The sequence below is a fragment of the Lepidochelys olivacea genome, assembly GCF_965140295.1.
Source record: "Lepidochelys olivacea isolate rLepOli2 genome assembly, chromosome: 11".
Lineage (NCBI taxonomy): Eukaryota > Metazoa > Chordata > Testudines > Cheloniidae > Lepidochelys > Lepidochelys olivacea.
In genome coordinates this window covers 39416757-39437102 of record NC_140421.1, presented here as the reverse complement: position 1 = coordinate 39437102, position 20346 = coordinate 39416757, and the positions used below count along the sequence as shown (strand labels likewise).

The following is a 20346-nucleotide window of genomic DNA, read 5'->3' as shown; positions in this document are numbered from 1 at the left end:
TAAGATAACTGTTGTTCTGGAACTGTAATGCTGTCAAATAAATTTGAGGAATGGTAACTTCCTCTCATCCACCGCCACTTTATCTCCATTTTAAAAATAGTTTTTAAGAGTACAGTTTCTGTCCTAAGTGCTTTCTCCTTTTTTCATATGATGTTTCTTATTAAGCTATCCAAAATATAGCTACAATTCATTTATTTCCTTGTTTGCACATTACATTAAATAATGGAACAGTATTGTTCTGGGAATAAAATGTGTTTGTTAAATTCATTAATAAAAACACTTAAGATTTTGCTTCCTTTATGTAATGTCTGGGGCCAAATTCTGCTCTCAGATATTCAGAGATTTTAACAGAAGAAAGATCATTGTGGTTATCTAGTCTGACTACCTGCACAAAATAAGCCATAGAATGACACCTAGGAAACTGCTGCATCAAGCCCAATAACTTGTGGTTGAACTACAGGCTGTCTTTAAGACAGACAACCAATCTTGATTTAAAGATTTCAGGTGATGGAGAATCCACCATATCCCGTGGCAAGTAGTATCAACGATAAATGACCCTTAATGGTAAAAAAAAGCACTTCACTTCCAGTCTGAACTTCAACTTCCAGCCATTGGGAGTTATAGAAACATTTTTAAAGGGAATAATTTGATTCTAACTTTTTCAAAAGTCCATGGAAAATGGAGATTTTACTTTGGTCCCTGATCCTGCATGTTATTTGTTCCAACCACATGGAGTCTCACTGAAGTCAATGGATTCTGTGCAGGTACAGAGACCTGACCATGTGGAAAAACAAGATTGGGGTCTTGGTGAATAGTGGCCCCGAATAGCCCTCAGCCTACCATTACGATATCCTCCCCGTAAAGAATCCTCCCAGACGTGGGATACTCAATTTTAAAGCTACTAAAAAAAAGGGTATCTTTACAACATGTTTCATTTGTGTAGCCTTCAGCTGGTGACTATGCGTTGGTGTGAAGATTAATATTATCCAATTAGACAGACCTACTCTAGCTTCATAGAACATGTAAGAATTTTTGTTTGTTTTTAGCTAGCAGAATATTACTGATTGCCAAGAATTCTCTGAACATCTCATCGTTTAAGGTTTTTTTTGGTGCATACAGATAGGCTTTAAAAACCTCTATTCATCATTAAAAAGCCAAACCTTAATAAGAGTTTGACCTTGTGGTTGTGACAAACCTTTGCAGACCTGTTGTTGTGAATTCATTTGATAATTTTTGCATTTTTTATACTTTTTAAAAAATTTTGTAATGTAGAAGAATACTGAAAGTGAGAAGACCAATATGCTTGCCTGTTCTCAACTGGATATATTGGTTAAGAGATACTTGAAAGCTATTCTTTAAGTGAGCTTTATAGTCAGTTCATTTTCAATAACCATCTTCAAGCAATAATTTACTAAATATAAGTCCATTAGCATTACACTGACCATTCCAGCATATGTACTACAAGATTTTAATTTAAATTTTCACAACTGTATGCTACTTTATGATATTCAAAAACACACACATTAATTTAAAACAAAAGTTAAGCAAAACACTCCTGAAGTAACTATTAATTGGCTATTATTTATTTTCTCAAGAAAATTTTCCCAGCAAATATCCCAAATCTTAAGGAAGAGTCCTGAAATCCAAAAAACATTGGGCCAAGAGCCCCATCTTGTAAACCTAGCTTACACACGTAAATACCATTGAAATTGCATACAAGAGGGACTGCATGATTAGGTGCCAAGTCTTTAGGTTAGACTACTAAAATGATATTGTTTTACAAAGACCTGTTTAAAATAGGAGGAAGCAAGAGAGAAAAAATTCCAACACCAGCTAATTTCAGCAATTTGGCAATGTTCAATCGTAGTCACATCAACAAATAATAAAGCCACTTAACTGCCTGCCTTGCTGTAACCTGAGACAGAAAGATTATTTAGCCTCGAACTGATCCCTGGTTATACGATAAAATGACAATCTTGTATCCCTAATCAAATTTTAAAATTCTCGTTATTAAATTTGATTTTAAATCATGCCTATAGCTTCTTAATGTTATTGTTTAAAGATCATATACAAATAATACTTTCCTTATTAAAAAGGAAAAAACTAATGACATTTAACACTTACCTCTTCATCGGACTCCTGCTCTGGTGAATCTTCGAGTCCCAATTCAATCAAATACAAAACCATGCAAAGGACATGTTCTGACAAATTTTGATGATCCATCAATATCTAGGAAAAAAAAATTTACATTTGTAACTCAGATGACGGCATTTTGAGACCCTCATATGAAAAGTGCAAAGTGCAAATTATTGCTGCCAAAGAAACTGATGGAAGAGGTCTGTAACCTAAACTGAAAGATAAAGAAGATAACCAAGATTTTCTTTTGATGGGGGAAGATAAGGGGTTCACATAAGATTTGCTGCCCCAGAACATAAGGCTTTTCCACTTACAACTAAATGCCCTTCCAAGTAAGCTCCTTCAGAGAAGGTAGATGGATTTGAGACACTTGCTTGAAAATACCAAACCTTTTTTTTTTTTTTTTTTACATACTCTCAGGAGCCATACCTATTAAGAGAGGAATCCTGAGTGGAAATGTAGAAAAAAGAGCAGATGGACAGAGACAGTATGCTACATCAACACTTCTGTTGCCCAATTCTTTCATTCAGAATTTAAGCTCTGATTTTAAATACAAGTTTCTTGCTCTTAGAATCATGAAGGAAGACTGCCAATGTGAACTGATTTAGTGCTATCCTACTTCATCTACAAGGAATGACAGTCTGAAACAATAGTCCTCACATAGGTCAACTGCCCTGTTCATCTTACTGGGATGTTTACTGTGAAGCACCCGAACAACTTAAACGCCATTCTTTACCTCAAGAGAAAACTCTACATGGTTTCTAGACTCCAACCCACTATCCATCTCCCAGTTTGCCTGGCACCTGAGAGGCTATAAAAACAAAAGATTTGGGGTCTCCAAGTAGGTATCTCAAGTCCTCCTAACTTCCCTGAAGGAGTATGCTGGAAGGACATTCAAATGTAAATAGAGAATGACTGTTTTTCTTTTTCCCCACCTACAGCCCAGAAACTCCTTCCAGCAGAAGCCTATGAAGATTAAAACTCTTCAAGTTTACACAGAAAAGAGGGCGAAGAGAAAAAAAAAGAGTGAACATGAAAACAAACTAAGAAAGGCATAGCACGTGGCTCCTACCCTACTGTTCAGTACTCAGAGACAGAACTCTACCAGCAGAAGCCTTTCCCACAGCTTAGTACAAATAAAGTACTACAGACAGGCAGTTATTCTGCTCCCATTAAAATGCATTTTCTGCCTACTACCATGCATCCATCCAAACTCCCAGTGCTAATAAGAAAAAGCAAAACATGAGAAATGTAAGGTTATACAAAAAACAAAACAAAACAAACAACCCACCAGATGCCTTTGTCACTCAAGCATGCTCAGCTTATAGCAATGAGATGAGAACAACTCATGTAGTTGTTAATTGAGATCATGTACTCACAGTGCTGAGAGTTTGACTATTGGCTTGTTGACCCTTGATCTACCAGAACCTTAGAGGATGAGAACCCCATCTAGGTTTCTTTTTAAGACATGGTTAGCATGACATTACAAGCCCAATACTGGCTCATGTTGTCCCTCCCTATTACTCATTCACTATACCCTTCAAATGCATAAAATGAGGGCAGAGCAGAGATTCTACTCCCAGCCAGTCCTCATGTGCAGAAAAGGCTCCGCTAGAAAAACAAGACTATCCACCTCATCTTCAAATCAACAGACAATCCTAAAAACTCTACTCAACTACAGACAGAAAAGGCTTCTCAGAAGCACTGCTGGAAATGCTGAAATGACACGACAAGGAGTCTGCTATTGTACCTCATTTTTCTTGAATGCTTCAACATCCGTACAGATAACACTTTGATACTATTGCGCAAAACCTCCTACCCACTGTAAACGATGGGTCTTGTACAAGTTATTTCCACACAAGACACAACTGGTCACACAACAGACTGGCTCCTTTACCTACACATCACTACCTCCTACAAGCAGTCTGCAGCAGAAGGGTCCGTCTGGATTTCCCATTGTAGCTGAACACACAGAGTAACAGCATCAAAAATTACTTTTCTTCCATCTTCCACTAGCCAGAAGACTGAGCCACATTGTCAGACAAAGTGATCCAAGGCTTTGTGAGCTCCAGGCTGAGACTATTAAAATTCACTCTGCCTCGGCATAAGCAGTCCAATATTAAAATAAAGCTTCCTCCACCAAAAACATTAACTGGTACTTCACTCATTATACTGGCTCCTCACAGAAACGGGGCTGAAGGGCAAGATCTCTGGGTTACCTTTCGAGGCCCCCCCTGGAATTAGCACAAGATACCTCAGAAAGTGCTTCCCTCTTTGAAGAGGCCTCCCTTGACAGTTATATTAACCAGGAACAACAAAGATGTCAAACTCAAAGATGAAGCTCATGAGAGCCGAAGGCAGGGCTTTCTTGGCAACAGGACCAATTCCTCAGAACTCATTACCTAAGGAGATATGAATGACCACAAATTTCACTGTCTTCAAATTGAAGTGAAAAGCTCATTTCTTTGACTTCACTTTCCCACAGTTCCAGCTAAACATAGCAAAGAGAGAAAGGGGGGAGATGAGGTAGGAAATAGAATGAGGGGAAAAAATAAATAAATGCAAACAAACAAACAAAAAGAGCCCAACTGCCTCGGGTGAAGTATGGAGGAAAATTAGGCCACTAGCCTATTATGATCTTGGTTATCTCACAGAGGTACTCAGATGTTTCAGTGATGGACACCATTATAAGGATCTAGATAAGTATCAAGACCAACCTGAGCTCATTTTTTGAAACACAGACTTGTTTTCCAGATCAGCTCCCACATGTGTGTTGATTTTGGTCTCTTACTTAAAAACCTCTGCTAAAGTACACAAGCATTCAAATTGAGTTGGTGGTGAAGAGTGGTGAGAGAATGAGACTACTGAAGAGCAAGTCTGTCTCTGGAATGCACCAACTGGCATAGTTATCAGAGAAATATGAAGAACTTCAGCAAATGCACTTTATGTACAGTTGTTCAGCAAGAGGTGATGACCTCTTTCTTAATTATGTTCAGGTGAATATATAGTTTAAATGGAAAAGACAAACATAGTTCCCTATTCCTCACCCTTTCTTTCCAGGCATACATTATGTGTACACTAGGATTATGACCAAATAAAATTGTCCTATATTTTAAATCAAAATGTCACGTAAGCCTGGAAAAATGGTAAGTCTGCTCAAGCATTACTTTTAGCTTCCAGCAAACAGCTTCTCATCCTCTTCGCAGATAAACATTGGTCATCACACTCTGCTGCTAAGATCCTTGTCCATGTTTCATAACCTTATCAGAGGAATCCAGACCATCAGGAATATTCTCTTTTTCTACCAGGACTGTAAATGAGAGCTCCAATTTATATCCTTCTTGCTCACTGTGATCAGTTTTGAAGTAGCTATTTATGACCCTAAGAAAATAAGCAGGATTACTAAATCCAGCTGACACTCTTTCTAAGAGCATAGAGACTAATGCAATTTCCAGAAGGTCCAAGGAGAGCACCAGCCCACTTCACTCTTCTCTGATGAGGAGCATATTCAAAAGACTTCAGAAAGATACATAAAAAAGCAGCCAAACAAAGCTTCTCAAAATAAATACATACATTAAAGAGATAGCTTAAGATTTCACCCTTATCAATTCAGGGAAAAAAAGAGTTCTTAAAAAACCCCACCATTTCTCCTGAAGAGGGAGAATTATTAGAGTCACAGCCAATGGAGTTCGGAAGAGGAAATCCAGAAAGACCTCCCCTCCCGCGAATGTTTTCATTCAAAGGGAAGAACAGTTGTGAGAATGCTCAATTTATGAGAAAAAGTGGAGGAGAAAGTAAACTAGAAGCCTGTCTATACTGAGCTCAAACTGATTTTGTTGCAATAAAGTTTAAAACAAGTTTTAAATACAGTTTAGTTGTGAATGGGCCAGCTTATTTTACAAACATTTATATCCCTGAGCTCTGCCAGAATGCCATTTTAAAAATTTTTATAACAAACGCTGTTTTGCACCTAGTCTGGTCTAGCTACCTAATGATGTTTGCACAGTTTTAAATTTATTCAGCAAACTCAGCTTAACCTCACTGTGAATGGGTCTTGAGAGAACTGCATTCAAGATAGCATTAGCATGAAGACTGAAACAAAATCATGAGCTATTACGCCACTCAGAAACAAAAGGCAAATTATGCAATATTTCCCAAAACAGTCATGTGTATACTTGATTTTTTGTGATCTCAAAAACGGTCAAAATGACAAATGCTGTCTTAAATCAAAAGAACTCACAAATGTACAGAAAAACTCATGTAGAGACCCCTTAAGTCAATCCTTAAAAATAATCACAGCTTAGTTCCTATATTCCTAGCAGAAGCAAATTTGTATATTCTGATTAGGAAAGTACACTGAGTATTTCCTTTTAGATTCTTGAGAGCTTCCCAGTGAGACAAGACAGGGAACCCACATACCCCAAGAGATGAGAGCAAAGAAGTTTGGGGTGATGCATTCCTTAAAGACAGTGCAGAGCCTCTGAACAGCACAAGCATTCAAAGTGTTCAAATCTACTGAAATAGAGGACTATGAAACTAGCCTTAACATTATTTTAAAAGATCATAAAGGAAAAACAGGTGTGGATAGCTGTGTTGTCCAAAAGTTTCCAATCTGAAGCATCAGGCCATAAACAAGAGATGGTTCATTAGCAGGGCTGGAACTTTAAGATCCATTGCACAGACCTCTGTTACTTGAACTAATGGAGTAACTGATAGCAGTAGTAAGTTGTCATCCTCCATTTAGACCAGCACCAGAGGAGGAGGAGACACACACTTGACTATAGGTTTCATAGATATCTGCTGACAGGAGAAGAGTCCGAGATTCAAGAATTTTGGGTTCCATTACAGGATCTTAAAAGGAGTGTAGTCTTCTACCCATCCTCCCCAAACTTGACCCTTCTGTCTCATCCCCTCCTTCAAGCTGTCCCTGTCCACCCGTCTTCCCCAACTCTTGATCTTTGTCTCAGTCCTATTATTCTTGCCTACCCAGTCCCAGTCTTCACTTTTCAAGCTTATTATCCCAGTGCCAGGCTCCTGGCCCAGCCAATTCAAGTCTGCCCCGCTTCTCTCCCCATCCCAATCATCCTGCTTCAGTTCCCCCCTCAGTCCCATTTTCCCTGCCCAGCCATTCCCACTTTCCCCCTTGTCCCCAATCTTTAGACTTCTGCCCAGGTCCTCATCTGATCTGTCTCTTCACTACTTCCCCTCCACACATCTGCACTGGCTATTAGTCCCAGTCTCCCTCCCTAGACTCCTCATCCAATCTCCATCCTCCCCACTCATGCACTCCTTGGCTCCTTGTCCCAGTTTCTTTACACAGTTCTCCCCCTGCTCCCTGGCTTTCCCTCAGTTCTGGCTCCCCAACCCTAACCTCCACCCCACTTTTTTTTCACTCCTAGCCTCCTCTGGCTCCTGATCCAATCTTCATCTCTCCTGCCCCCTCACTGCCCCTCATTCCCTCCTCCAGCTCCCAGTCACTTTGACCAGTCATTCTAGTCCCCCACATCCCAGCTTGCAGTCCCGGTTTTCCTTTCCTGCTCCTACCAATTTTCTGTCCCAGTTTCCACCCCAACAGGCTCTATGTCCCAAACTACTCGCCATCACCGTGGTCTGTTCTTGTCCCTTCTGCATTTCTATAAGGCAGCTTCCTCTTCTACCCTGCCTGGATATCAGCAAGGAAAGGCAATGAGAATACAGGAGATATAAGCTCTCCATTCCAGTGCCTGGACCTGCAACTGCAATTGCAGGGCAAGTCCTTCTCATCCCTAGAGATCATGCTCAAGTGTGAATTAAATCTTTAGAGACTTTAGCTGCCAATATTTACCAAGTATCTACTGAGCAGATGTGAACTGTGATTTTTCAAAGGCTTATAACTTGGCCAAATGTGGACGTATTTTCATGGGGATGGCAAAAGGCACATCCCTGACACACAGGGCACCTCCTTGTTAAATTTCAAGTTCCTGCTCAAAAGCATGGGGGGTGTTAGAACAGATTTATTTATTTTTTAAAATCATGGGCATGACAATGTATTTTTCCCTAGCCTCATTCTTAGAAATGTCTTAACTGTTTTAGCTGAAAATTTTCCAAATAAATTCAGTCTGAGACACACACGACATGTAAAATTTCAGCCTAAATGGTAAAAGTTAGGCAAAGCCATAAGCAAATGAAAACACTAATGGGACACTAATGTGTCAGGCAACCTTAACAACAGGTGGTGCTATTAGGACACCTGACTATTAAGGAACATACATAATATATAACAGACAGTGACAAACACAGAAAAATCATAGAACATGAGCATGGTCATAAAATAAATTACTGAAAAAATTTAAAAAATTTACATCTTTGAATTCATGCATTTATATTCCACTTCATTTAAAAACAGAAGCTACTAAAAAAAAAAACAGAAAGCAGAAACTGAAAATTTTTAAAAGTAGAAAATGGTGTATTCTGATGTTACAACTCAACCTTAGTTTAATTCATAAACAATCCTTCATTAATCAAAAACAAATTATTTTTTTCTCTAAAGTACAAAAGTATCAATATTTACACACATATGAACCTGAACACTATAAATCAAGTGTAAGAAATCTACTTAATTTTAAGCACTCTTATTTTAAGATAAGAAAATAAAACTAGTTTTTTCTCATTATGCAGAACTACAACTGTACCTTATAAAGAAGTGTGAACAGTACAATGTGCAAGGTTTTACAGTGCAAAAGCTTCATGAGACCTTTATAGCTTGGATGCAGTGGTGTTCGTTTCTTGTAGGGAGGCCAGGGGTTTCCGGGGAATTTTCCACTCTGCTTTAAACTGTTTAAAAAAAAAAAAAAAAAGAGAGACTAAAATTAAATGCTTCACTAATCAGAACGAAAACAATAGCTCTATTATAGACAATAGGGAATCAAAATATACAGGTAACTTATGTCTTAGGGTACTGACAGTTTCAAAGCAGTATTATTTATGTTACACAACATTTTTCAAACATATCTCCTTTATGAGCAATGGATTGACAAAGGTCACTCATTACTATTACTGGGAGTCAGTGCTGGTGTAAATCCCCTCTTGAATCATTATGAGAATGGACCTGTACAAATCAGTTGCAATGACTTCAAGAATGCTTGTTTCAGTCTTTCAAAGATCGTAAAAGAACAACAATTTGCAGAAATGTCTTCACCTTAGCAAAATCTGTTTTTCCATGTGGCTACAGTTATAATATATATTAGCATGGACCAAAGTTTTCTAACTTTTGTGTCAAAAGTAAGGCACCTGCCTTTGACTTCCGAAAGTTAGACTACTGTATTTAGAGATACTGAGCAACTGTAATACCTATTATTTCAATACGAATTATCTTCAATGGGAGCTGTGTGTGCTCAGCACTTCTGAAAAATCAGAATTGACTTTGGGTATCTATATTTGCACATTTTGGCCGTGGTCTCTTCCCTTAGTACCTGACAAAAACCAATATCATCATGAAACCAAGATACACAATATTTCAATACTGCACAAATTATATTTGTATATACTGTTTGAGCATCAATTTTTCAGAATATGCTAGTGTATGGCCCAGTTCCTCTCAGCCACTTATTCCTCAGAAAATTATGAGACTTGTTGCTTGAGTCAAACATGTACTTATCTATAGACAAGATGATACAACAGGACAATGTTTTTGTGTTTAAAAAAACTAGAAAAAGGGAAATGTTGAACTACTTTGTATAGTATTTTTAATACACATGGTATATTTAACACCTTATAAAATTAAATTATTCATTGAGGTATGGAACATCCTCCCTGTATCTTTACATTTTTTCCCAAATCTCTCCTAAAACCATATGTTTTCTCCTTTGCTTAAACCAGAGGTGGGCAAACTATGGCCCACGGGCCATATCTGGCCCGCAGGACTGTCCTGTCCAGCTCTTGAGCTCCTGGCTGGGGAGGATATCCCCTGGCCCCTCCCCTGCTGTCCCTCCCCCCCCACAGCCACGCCGCCAGCATTCTGGGCAGCGTGGCTGGCTCCAGCCTGGCTGCACGGCTGCGAGCTCCTGCCACTCTGAGTGGCATGGTAAGGGGGCAGGGAGCAGCGGGGATTGGATAAGCGTGGAAGTCCCAGGGAGCCTGTCAGGGGACAGGCCTGTGGATAAAGGTTGGGGCAGTAAGGGGACGGGGGGAGTTGGATATGGAGTGAGGTCCTGGGGGGAGGTTGTGGCGGGGGGGTCCTGGGAGGGGGCAGTCAGGGGACAAGGAGTGCGGGGGTTTGGATGGGTCGGGGTTTCTGAGGGGGGCAGTCAGGGGGCGGGAAGTGGGAGGGGGCAGATAGGGGGGCGGGGGCCAGACTGTTTGGGGAGGCACAGCCTTCCCTACCCTGCCCTCCACACAGTTTGGCAACCCCGATGTGGCCCTCGGGCTAAAAGGTTTGCCCACCCCTGGCTTATACCTTGTAATTTCTCTCCCTTTGTTATTGTGTGTCTCTGTCATTGTAGAATGTAATTAGCTGATGGGGTCATGTGACTGTTTGAATGAAAAAGCCAATAGCAGCATTCTGTATGTGCCTGCATGTGGACATCTGAAATCTGGGAAAGCCTCACGGAAGAGCCTTGCAGTTTTCAAGGGCATGGACGAAAATTTCTGCTGAGAGAATCTGAGGCATAGTCACATACTGGTAGTCCTGTGTAGGTGGTGACAGGCATGCCTCCAAACACAGAAGTAGTGGTGGAGCACAGTTCAGGGTAAAGGACATACAGTTGAATATCAGTGCAAGAGTAGTAACTAAGGGCAAGTACTCAGAGTGGCTAGCCATCCTGTGGCTCCAGCTGCTACAGTTATACTCTATTTTTAGCATGCTAGGTCAATAAGAGCTGGCGTGAATATGTTTCCTTGAGCTGGGAATCACTCTGCCAACTCCAAGTGTAGACATACAAATGGTTAAAAGGGGAGAAAAGGCAGACCGAAAAAAACAGGGAGCCTAGAACAGAATCCTGTTGGATTTCACAAGAGGAACAGTATAGACACAAAGTCCACTAAGGAAGTGGGTGTTACAGGGAAGGGGGGGCATGGCAGAGCTCAGCCCAATTCTCAACTGGCATATTAGTTCTAATGTGTGTGCAGCTGGATGGCTGTGAATTCAGAAGCCACAAATAGGTCCCTGCAGTCCCCTTGCCCTGCATGTGAGCAGAACTTGGTTGGAGTAGAGAGTCTAATAAAAGAGGAAGAAAGTGGTGTTAGCAACAGTTGAGGAAGAGGAAAAGGATGGGTGAATTAAAACAGTAATGTAGAGAGCAAAAGTAGGGAGAATGGAACAAAATGAGCAAATGAACGAGTAGATTTCTCGCACCTGGCCTGGGATAGGCTGGAAGGAATGGGCAAGCCCAGATGCTGAATTAAACCAGTTAAAGTAAAGAAGGCTCATATTCTATCTTTCTGAAACTCACCTCCATCAAAACTCACTTGCATAGTAGTTTCTTGGTATATGAAAGTGACCTGCATTTTTTCTTTTCAAATGCAGCAATTCTAAAATTATGTCTTGAATGCAAAAGTTACCCAGCCAACATTTAATACATCAAATTACATTTTTTTTAAAAAAGTGTTAAAAGATGGGCTCCACCTACAACAAAACAGAACAAGATTGCTGGCATATATAATTAAAAAGGTCATAGAGGAGTTTTTAAATTAAGGGCTGGAGGAAAGACAACAGGTGTGGAACAACACATACTTTGGACAGAGACATCTTTTACGGGAGGACTTATTAAAGGGCTTACGCTAAATCCTAATAAAGAGGAGAGGATAGAAGTTGATACATACAGGTAGGAATCAAGAGAAACAGTCAAATGACAAAGAGTCCCATTCAATTACATCTCATGAACACAGACAACTAAATATTGGCAAATTTAATCAAGTGCTTGTATACAAATGCTAGAAGTCTAAATACTAAAGGCCTGTCTACACATACAGCGCTGCAGAAGTGAAGCTGTACCGATGGAGCTATAGCACTTAGTTAAGACACTACCTATGCCAGCGGGAGATCTCTTCCCATCCCTTCTCAAGAAGCAGTAGCTATGTTGATGGGAGAAACCCTCCTATCGACAGAGTGCTGTCTATACCAGGAGTTCAGTTGGTATACCTACGTTGTTGAGGAGTGTGGATTTTCTACACTCCTGAGCGATGTAGTTATGCAGTCGTAAGTCTATAGTGTAGAACAAGCCTAAAATGGCTGAACTTGAGTGGCTGGTATTGATATAATAGGTATCACAGAAACTTTGTGGAATGAAGATAATGAATGGGACATGATCATACCAGGATCAAAGTATACAAAATGAGTAGCACTATATGTGAAAGAAAGTAAGTATAGTAAAAATCTTAAATAAATCAAACTGTACCATAAAATCTCTATGGATAGAAATTCCATGGTTGAATAATAAGAGTATAGCAGCAGGAATATACTACTGACCACCTGATCAGGATGGTGATGGTGATTTTGAAATGCTCAGGGAGATCACAGAGACTACAAAAAACAGAAAACCCAATAATAATGGGCGATTACAACTATCCCCATATTGACTGGAAACATGTCTCCTCAGAATGGGATGAAGAGATAAAATTCTGAGACATTAATGACTGCTTCTTGGAGCATCTAGTACTGGAACCCACAAGGGGAGAGGGAATGCTTGATTTAGTCCTAAGTGGCGCAAAGAATCTCACCCAAAAGGTGAATATAGCTGAACTGCTTGGTAATAGTGACCATAATGTAATTAAATTTTATATTCTTGTAGGGGGAGAAATACCAAATATACCCACCACAGTAGCTAACTTCAGAAAGGGGAACTACACAAAAAGTAGGAAACTGTTAAATGAAAATTAAAGTCACAAGAGTGAAATGCTTGCAAGCTGCATGGAAACTTTTTAAACACATCATAACTAAATGTATACCCCAAATTAAAAAAAAAACAGTAAGAGGACCAAAAAACAACAGAGTAAAAGAGGCAGAGACAAAAAGTGACCCTTTAAAAACTGGAAGTCAAATCCAACTGAGGAAGACAGAAAGGAGCATAATCCCCAGCAAGCCAAGTGTAAAAGTATAATTAGGCAGGCCAAAAAAGAATTTGAAGAACAATTAGCAAAAGACACAAAAACTAACAGGAAAATTTTTTAAGTAATTCAGAAGTGGAAAGCCTGCGAAACAATCAGTGGGGCCACTGGACAATCGAGGTGCCAAAGGAGTGCTCAAGGAAGACAAAGCCATAGTGGAGAAGCTAAATTAATTCTCTGTATAGGTCTTTACTGCAGAATATGTGAGGAAGATTCCCACATCTAAGCCATTCTGTTTACGTGACATATCCGAAGAACTGTCCCAGACTGAGGTGTCAATAGAGGTGGTTTTGGAACAAACTGATAAATTTTACAGTAATAGGTGACCAGGACCGGAGGGTATTCACTCAGGAGTTCTGAAGAACTTCAAATACGAAATTGCAGAACTACTAACTGTGGTATGTAACGTATTGCTTAAATGAGCCTCTGTACCAAATGACTGGAGGATAGCTAATGTAATGCCAATTTTTTAAAAATGTTCTGGAGGCAATCCTGGCAATTACAAGGCAGTAAGCTTAACTTAAGTACCAGGAAAACTAGTTGAAACTATAGTAAAGAACAAAATTATCAGACACATAGACGACACAATATGTTGGGGAAGAATCAACACAACTTTTTTAAACGGAAATCATGCCTCACCAATCTATTAGAATTCTCTGAGTGTCAACAAGCATGTGGACAAAGGTGATCTAGTCAATATAGTGTACTTGGACTTTCAGAAAACAAGGTCCCACACCAAAGGCTCCTGAGCAAAATAAGAGGTCATGTGATAAGAGGGAAAGTCTTTTCATGGATCAGTAACTGGCTAAAAGATAGGAAACAATGGGTAGGAATAAATGGACAGTTTTCAGAATGGAGAGAGGTACAGAGTGGTATCCCACAGTGATATGCACTGGGGCCCGTGCTGTTCAATATATTCATAAATGATCAGGGAAAAGGGATAAACAGTCAGGTGGCAAAGTTTGAAGATGATACAAAATCACTCAAGACTGCAATCTGCTTTGGACTGAACAGAGGCCTTGTCTACACTACTGGGGTAAGTTGACCTAAGTTATGTTCCTCCAGCTACGTGAATAACATAGCTGGAGTCAACGTATCTTAGGTCGACTTACCACTGTGTCTTACCTTGCTCCTCTCGTTCCAGTGGACTACCAGAGTCGACCAGAGAGCACTCTGCAGTCAATTTAGTGGGTCTAGTGAAGACTTATCTTCACTAGACCCACTAAATTGACCCCCACTGCATTGATCGCAGCAGCGTCAATCCCTGGTAAGTATAGACATGGTCTAAGACTGGGATCTCACTAAACGGGGTGATTGGGGAACAAAATGGCAGATGAAATTCAATGTTGATAAATTCAAAGAAATGCACATTGGAAAATATAATCCCAACTATACAGACAAAATGATGGCATCTAAATTAGTTGTTACCACTCAAGGAAGATCTTTGAATCATTGTGGAAAGTTCTCTGAGAACATCCACTCAATTTGCAGCAGCAGTCAAAAAAGCCAATGTTAGGAACCATTAGGAAAGGGATCAATAATAAGACAGAAAATATCACAATGCCACCATATAAATCCATGGTACACCAACACTTTGAATTCTGCTTGCAGTTCTGGACACCCCATCTTAAAAAAATATATAAGAATTATAAAAAGTACAGAGAAGGGCAACAAAAATGATTAGGGATCTGGAACAGCTTTCATAAGAGGAGATATTAAAAAGACTGGCACTGTTCATATCGGAAAATGGATAACTAAGGTGGGATCTGACAGAAGTGATTAAAATCATGAATGGCGTGGAGAAAGTCAATAAAGAAGTGTTATTTACTCCTTCCCATAACACAAGAACCAGGGGTCACTAATGATATTAATAGGCAGTAGATTTAAAACAAACAAAAGGAAGTATTTCTTCACACAACACACAGCCAATCTGTGGCACTTGTTATCAGGGGATGTTGTAAAGGCCAAAAGTATAACTGGGTTCAAAAAAGAATTAGATAAATTCACAGAGGATAGATTCACCAATGGTTAATTAGCCAAAATGGTCAGGGATGCAACCCTATGCTCTGAGTGTCCCTAAACCTCTGTCAGAAATTGGGACAGGACAGGGGATTCATCAGATGCTCTTTCACCTACATCCAGTGCATACACAGGTATATGTATGTCTAGTGGTGCAAGGATGCATGCATAGAGCAAATCCAAAATGAAGGCCAGGACTTTTAATCTACTGGTCTCAAAAAGTCTTCCGCAGTTTGTTCCACAAGTCTGACACATTCCCACCACCAGTTAACAAAAAGAAAAGTCACATTTTCACATCTATGATGTAGCCAGAGGGCTGTGTATCAGAACTATGAATAAGGCAACACACACACACACACACTCAGGGTTCCGATGCTTCAGTCTCTTGATTACTATTACCCCTTACTCAGCATTACATTGTAGCTGAGTTCTATGTTCTGCTTCCTCTCATTCCTAAAAGTTATTTGCATTGATGTAAGATCTTCTACCCAAAGGCCTCGAAATACTTCATTAACAATGGATTACACCTTGCAATCCCCTGTGTTATGTCCATTTATCATTATTAATATTTTTATTGTGATTGGGCCCGTCGATCCCAGTTAGGATAAGCACCTTTTTGTGCTAAGCACTGTACAGACAGATATGAAGATGCAGTCTTTACCCTGAAGATCTCATGTATCTAAGCAGAAAAGACAAACAAACAGTGATAAAGACAACATGTAAGAAAAGATCAAAAAGGTATATAATCTTGTTGGTTCCTTTTAATTTGCTTTGTGCTTCCCCTGCACACCAAACCATCCCATTTGTCATGTTCCTCTGTACCAGATATGGACTGGCTACAGACCTTGCTTATACACACCAGATGTGTTCGGCATAAGCTCCTTTAATGCTCTGCCAGGTATGGCCGGGGTTCGTTTAAATAAGGTATTTCACAGACTGTGCCTACCATTTACACTGACACTATCACCCTGTCTTTGAAGTTCCGTACATATCAGTCTGTTAAGAGTCTCTGAATCTTACTGGTTTCCTAATTACACGACATAAACACTTAACAACTTGGTCATCTGGCTGTCCACTAGTTGCAACCACTGACTGTGGTCAGTTTGGAATACTTTAGTCTTCTTCATGAGAAGAAACTTGGAGAGTGGTCAGTTTGGATGAGCTATTGCCAGCAGGAGAGTGAGTTTGTGTGTGTCCAGGGGGTGGGGGGGGGAGAGTGAGAGAGCCTGGATTTGTGCTGGACATGGCCCACCTTGATTACCATGCACATTGTAGGGAGAGTGGTCATTTTGGATGAGCTATTACCAGCAGGAGAGTGAGTTTGTGTGTGTATGGGGGTGGGGGGTGGTGAGAAAACCTGGATTTGTGCTGGAAATGGTCCACCTTGATTATCATGCACATTGTAGGGAGAGTGGTCACTTTGGATGAGCTATTACCAGCAGGAGAGTGAGTTTGTGTGTGTGGTTTTTGGAGGGGGGTGAGGGGGTGAGAGAACCTGGATTTGTGCAGGAAATGGCCCACCTTGATTATCATGCACATTGTGAAGAGAGTTGTCACTTTGGATGGGCTATTACCAGCAGGAGAGTGAGTTTGTGTGTAGGGGGGTGGAGGATGAGAAAACCTGGATTTGTGCTGGAAATGGCCCAACTTGATGATCACTTTAGATAAGCTATTACCAGCAGGACAGTGGGGTGGGAGGAGGTATTGTTTCATGATCTCTGTGTGTATATAATATCTGCTGCAGTTTCCACGGTATGCATCCGATGAAGTGAGCTGTAGCTCACGAAAGCTCATGCTCAAATAAATTGGTTAGTCTCTAAGGTGCCACAAGTACTCCTTTTCTTTTTGCGAATACAGACTAACACGGCTGTTACTCTGAAACCGTTCATGAGTATAGTTTGTGGGGACCAGAGGAGGTTTTGCCCCCCAAACTGCAAGCCCTGATCAGGTGTAGAACCTGGGGTTAAGTTGATTTGAGGGAGAAAGATAGATTAAAATCATAAGAATCCAGACACTGTCTCTCAATGTATAATTATTTACTGAAAGTCAAATTTGGGGCCTAAAAATATTGATATTGTCCTTTTAATGACATAATGACATAGCATGCCAATGAATACCCATAAAATAAAGACCCTGTACGATACGCAGTATTCTGTTCTTATACTACTGAGTATGATCAACTTACAATGCTGTATATCTGTCCATTGCAGATTGCACATCTCTACGGTAAACTGTACGAAGAATTACCATGACTGGGTCAAATTCTTTATCCCAGATATCAGCTGTTTAAAAAAAAAAAGCAAGCATAAATTAACATTAACTTCTAAACACTATAAATTATTCTAGATTATTTTGTTAATTAGATTACAGGAGGCACATGTATTTTATGTAATTTTTAATTTTCTAAATTGTCTTCAGCAGCAGACAATGTAGCTTAGTTTCTTACTTTTTCATACATCAGTGCATATCTTCACAATTAAAGATATTTTCTCTCAGTTACACAATAAAAATTAAAAAGTAAGAACTTTTCAGGCAATAGATAGCTTTTACTAAGCAGCTTGACTTCAATACCTTGTAGAATTTCATTTATTTTTGTATAATACCTTACATTATACAAAAAAACTTGTATGATGCCTCTAAAATGACAACTGACTATAAAAGAAAAACTGGATTTATAAAGCATCATTCAAAAATTATTTCAAAGCCCTGAATAACAGCAGTGTTTCCTTAGTTGCAGTTCACATCCCCACTTTTTCATATTCATGATATTTTGCTTTATTTTGAACTCTTTTAGGAAAAGACAGAATTTGGTAAATATAGCCAGTCCTGGAAATAAGAGATAATGAACATGGTTAATGGTTGGATGACATTTAGGGGTTGTCTACACCAAGGAGAGGGGCAAATGGAGGGGTGTTAAACTGGATTAAGTCAAAATAATCCAGTTTTAAAATACTTGTGTATGCACAACACAATTTATTGTAGTACACTGACTCTGTATTTATGGCAAACTCTGGAGTCCTCTTTCAAAGTGAACTAACTTTGCTGGAAATCAAGTTAGTACAGTCCATTGTTCATGTGCATGCAATGCTGTTGCAAACTACTTTGGCACTCTTCCAACAGCTACCCCACACTACTTTGCAGGTTAATGTTACTGACCTGTTTACCTGTGTGTCCTCCCCTCCTCTGGGGTCAAGTTAACCAGATGTCCCCCCATTTATCAACTGGCACACAGCCAGAATTTGTCCTTTTGCTCATGGATTCCAGTTTCTCACCATAGCTACGATAATACTCCAGAAGCTCCACAACATGCCTCAAGCAGCTGCTTGGAGCTGCACCAAAACCCTGGATCTTTTCACCATCTGGGGAGAAGTGCTGGGGCAGGAAGTTCTTGTGACAGCCACCGGAATAAAGACCTATTTTTGCAGACACTGCTAGACAGATGTCTGTGAGGAGCCAAGACCAAATGCCAAACAGTACTAGATAAAGAACAAGTAGCTCAGGAGGACCTACATTAAAACAAGGGATGACAGTGAAAAAATCTGGCCAGGGACATGTAACCTGTCAACTTCTTGAGATACTGGATAGAATTTTACATAACTATACAATCCAGAAACTTGTGGAGCCCGCTGCCCACTCACCCCTCCACTCCCTCAAGGATGACCAGAAAGACCAGCAAAATTCATTGGATGATGAACATGAGGAGACCCATGAAGAGATCACCCCCAGAAAGCCAGGATCTGTTCAAGACTCAGGATTCTGATACAGAAGATAGGAGAGCCAGATTCCTGACATGCAGCAACCAACTTCGATTCCCAGGCAGCAATGCAGACCAGGACTGACGAGGCTGATCCTATCGGTGTGTAAGTCTATTAATAATTTTTTAGATAATTTAATATTAAAGTTTTAATTCATTATTATTATTGTTATTACACAGCCTTGCTAGCCTGTGTTCTGGTGCCCCATGGCCATAGCCAGTGTAGGTAGATGTGAGCTAGAAGCCTTTCTGAGTCCAAGATCTCCACCTCCCTCCCTCAGCCCATGCTGTCTGTTTGGTGCCCCACATACCTTTCCAAGACAGCAGCTACTCTGGCTGGGCAACTCGCCGCCTCCTCATACTAAAGCCCCAACTACTGACCGTTTTCAGGCCCACACTATGGAAGGGATGCGTCCGTGTATCTATTTTCTTTTCCCCTTCCTCAGCTGTCCTGCCTGGAGAACACCCACTCCACACACCCCAAATCCAGTTTGGCACCACAAAACGGCAGCTGGCAGCATAGCGAAGCCACAATCTCTATCCACCCTCCCTCCTGCAGTAGATTCAAATAAGGAAAACATTATTTTGTGTGAAATGCGAAAGTTTATTGAGACAGCGATTACAGGAAAAGAAGTTTGGTTAGTGTTCTGACTTTACACAAGATAGACATCGATACTGCATGCCCATACGGCCACAAAGGGTACAACCCCCTGCTGACGTACAAATGTCCTGTAACACCATTCTCAGTGATAATAATGAATCTTCATATAATCAGTGCAGAAAGCTAGCTATTTTTCACAGCACTTTCAACATGTCTGCAGGGGAGATAAAGCAAAATCTAAGGCTCAGAGATAGTTGTTCAGCAATTATAAAGAATAGCTGCATGGCCTTCTCCCCAGGGTAGTTCGCAGCTCCCCTCCTCACCTACAGCACTTCTGGGGGAGAATCATCTTGGCGAATAACTTCACAGTGTATCTTGCTGGTCTGCCCTTTGCCTTTTTCAGTAAGGCCATTCTCTGCCTCCTAGTCACCCATCTCAGTGAAATGTCATCCAAAATAAGGACAGACTAACGGGGATGTAGAGGGGATTACTATAGCGGCTCCCCCGTTAACTCGTCCTATACCATGTATGCACTACCAAGACACAGCAATACTGCAAAGGCAGATCAGGATCATAATTCCCAACAGCATCTCCATATCCAGAATATATTCCTGAACACACACTCACACACTCTCCCTCAGCCTCCAAGGCACAACTGCAAAGCCAAACAGTATATACTGCACAGACAAAAATCCCAATGCACGCATCACTGTCTCCAAGATTCCCTCCCGCCTGGAAAGAATCTCAGAGATGG

At 40.3% G+C, this 20346-nt stretch overlaps 1 protein-coding gene across 3 annotated transcripts in view; it reads right to left on the bottom strand.

Annotated features, from left to right (window-relative positions):
• Positions 1–20346, bottom strand: part of UBR3 (ubiquitin protein ligase E3 component n-recognin 3) — a 215164-nt gene that overhangs the window by 108399 nt on the left and 86419 nt on the right. For all 3 annotated transcript variants that reach the window (XM_084642586.1, XM_084642587.1, XM_084642588.1), the window contains 3 exons: positions 17423–17519; positions 8808–8949; positions 2125–2229 (listed from right to left, as the gene is read on the bottom strand). In XM_084642586.1, coding sequence (XP_084498712.1) covers positions 2125–2229; positions 8808–8949; positions 17423–17519 — 344 coding nt within the window. The remainder of the gene's footprint in view (positions 1–2124; positions 2230–8807; positions 8950–17422; positions 17520–20346) is intronic.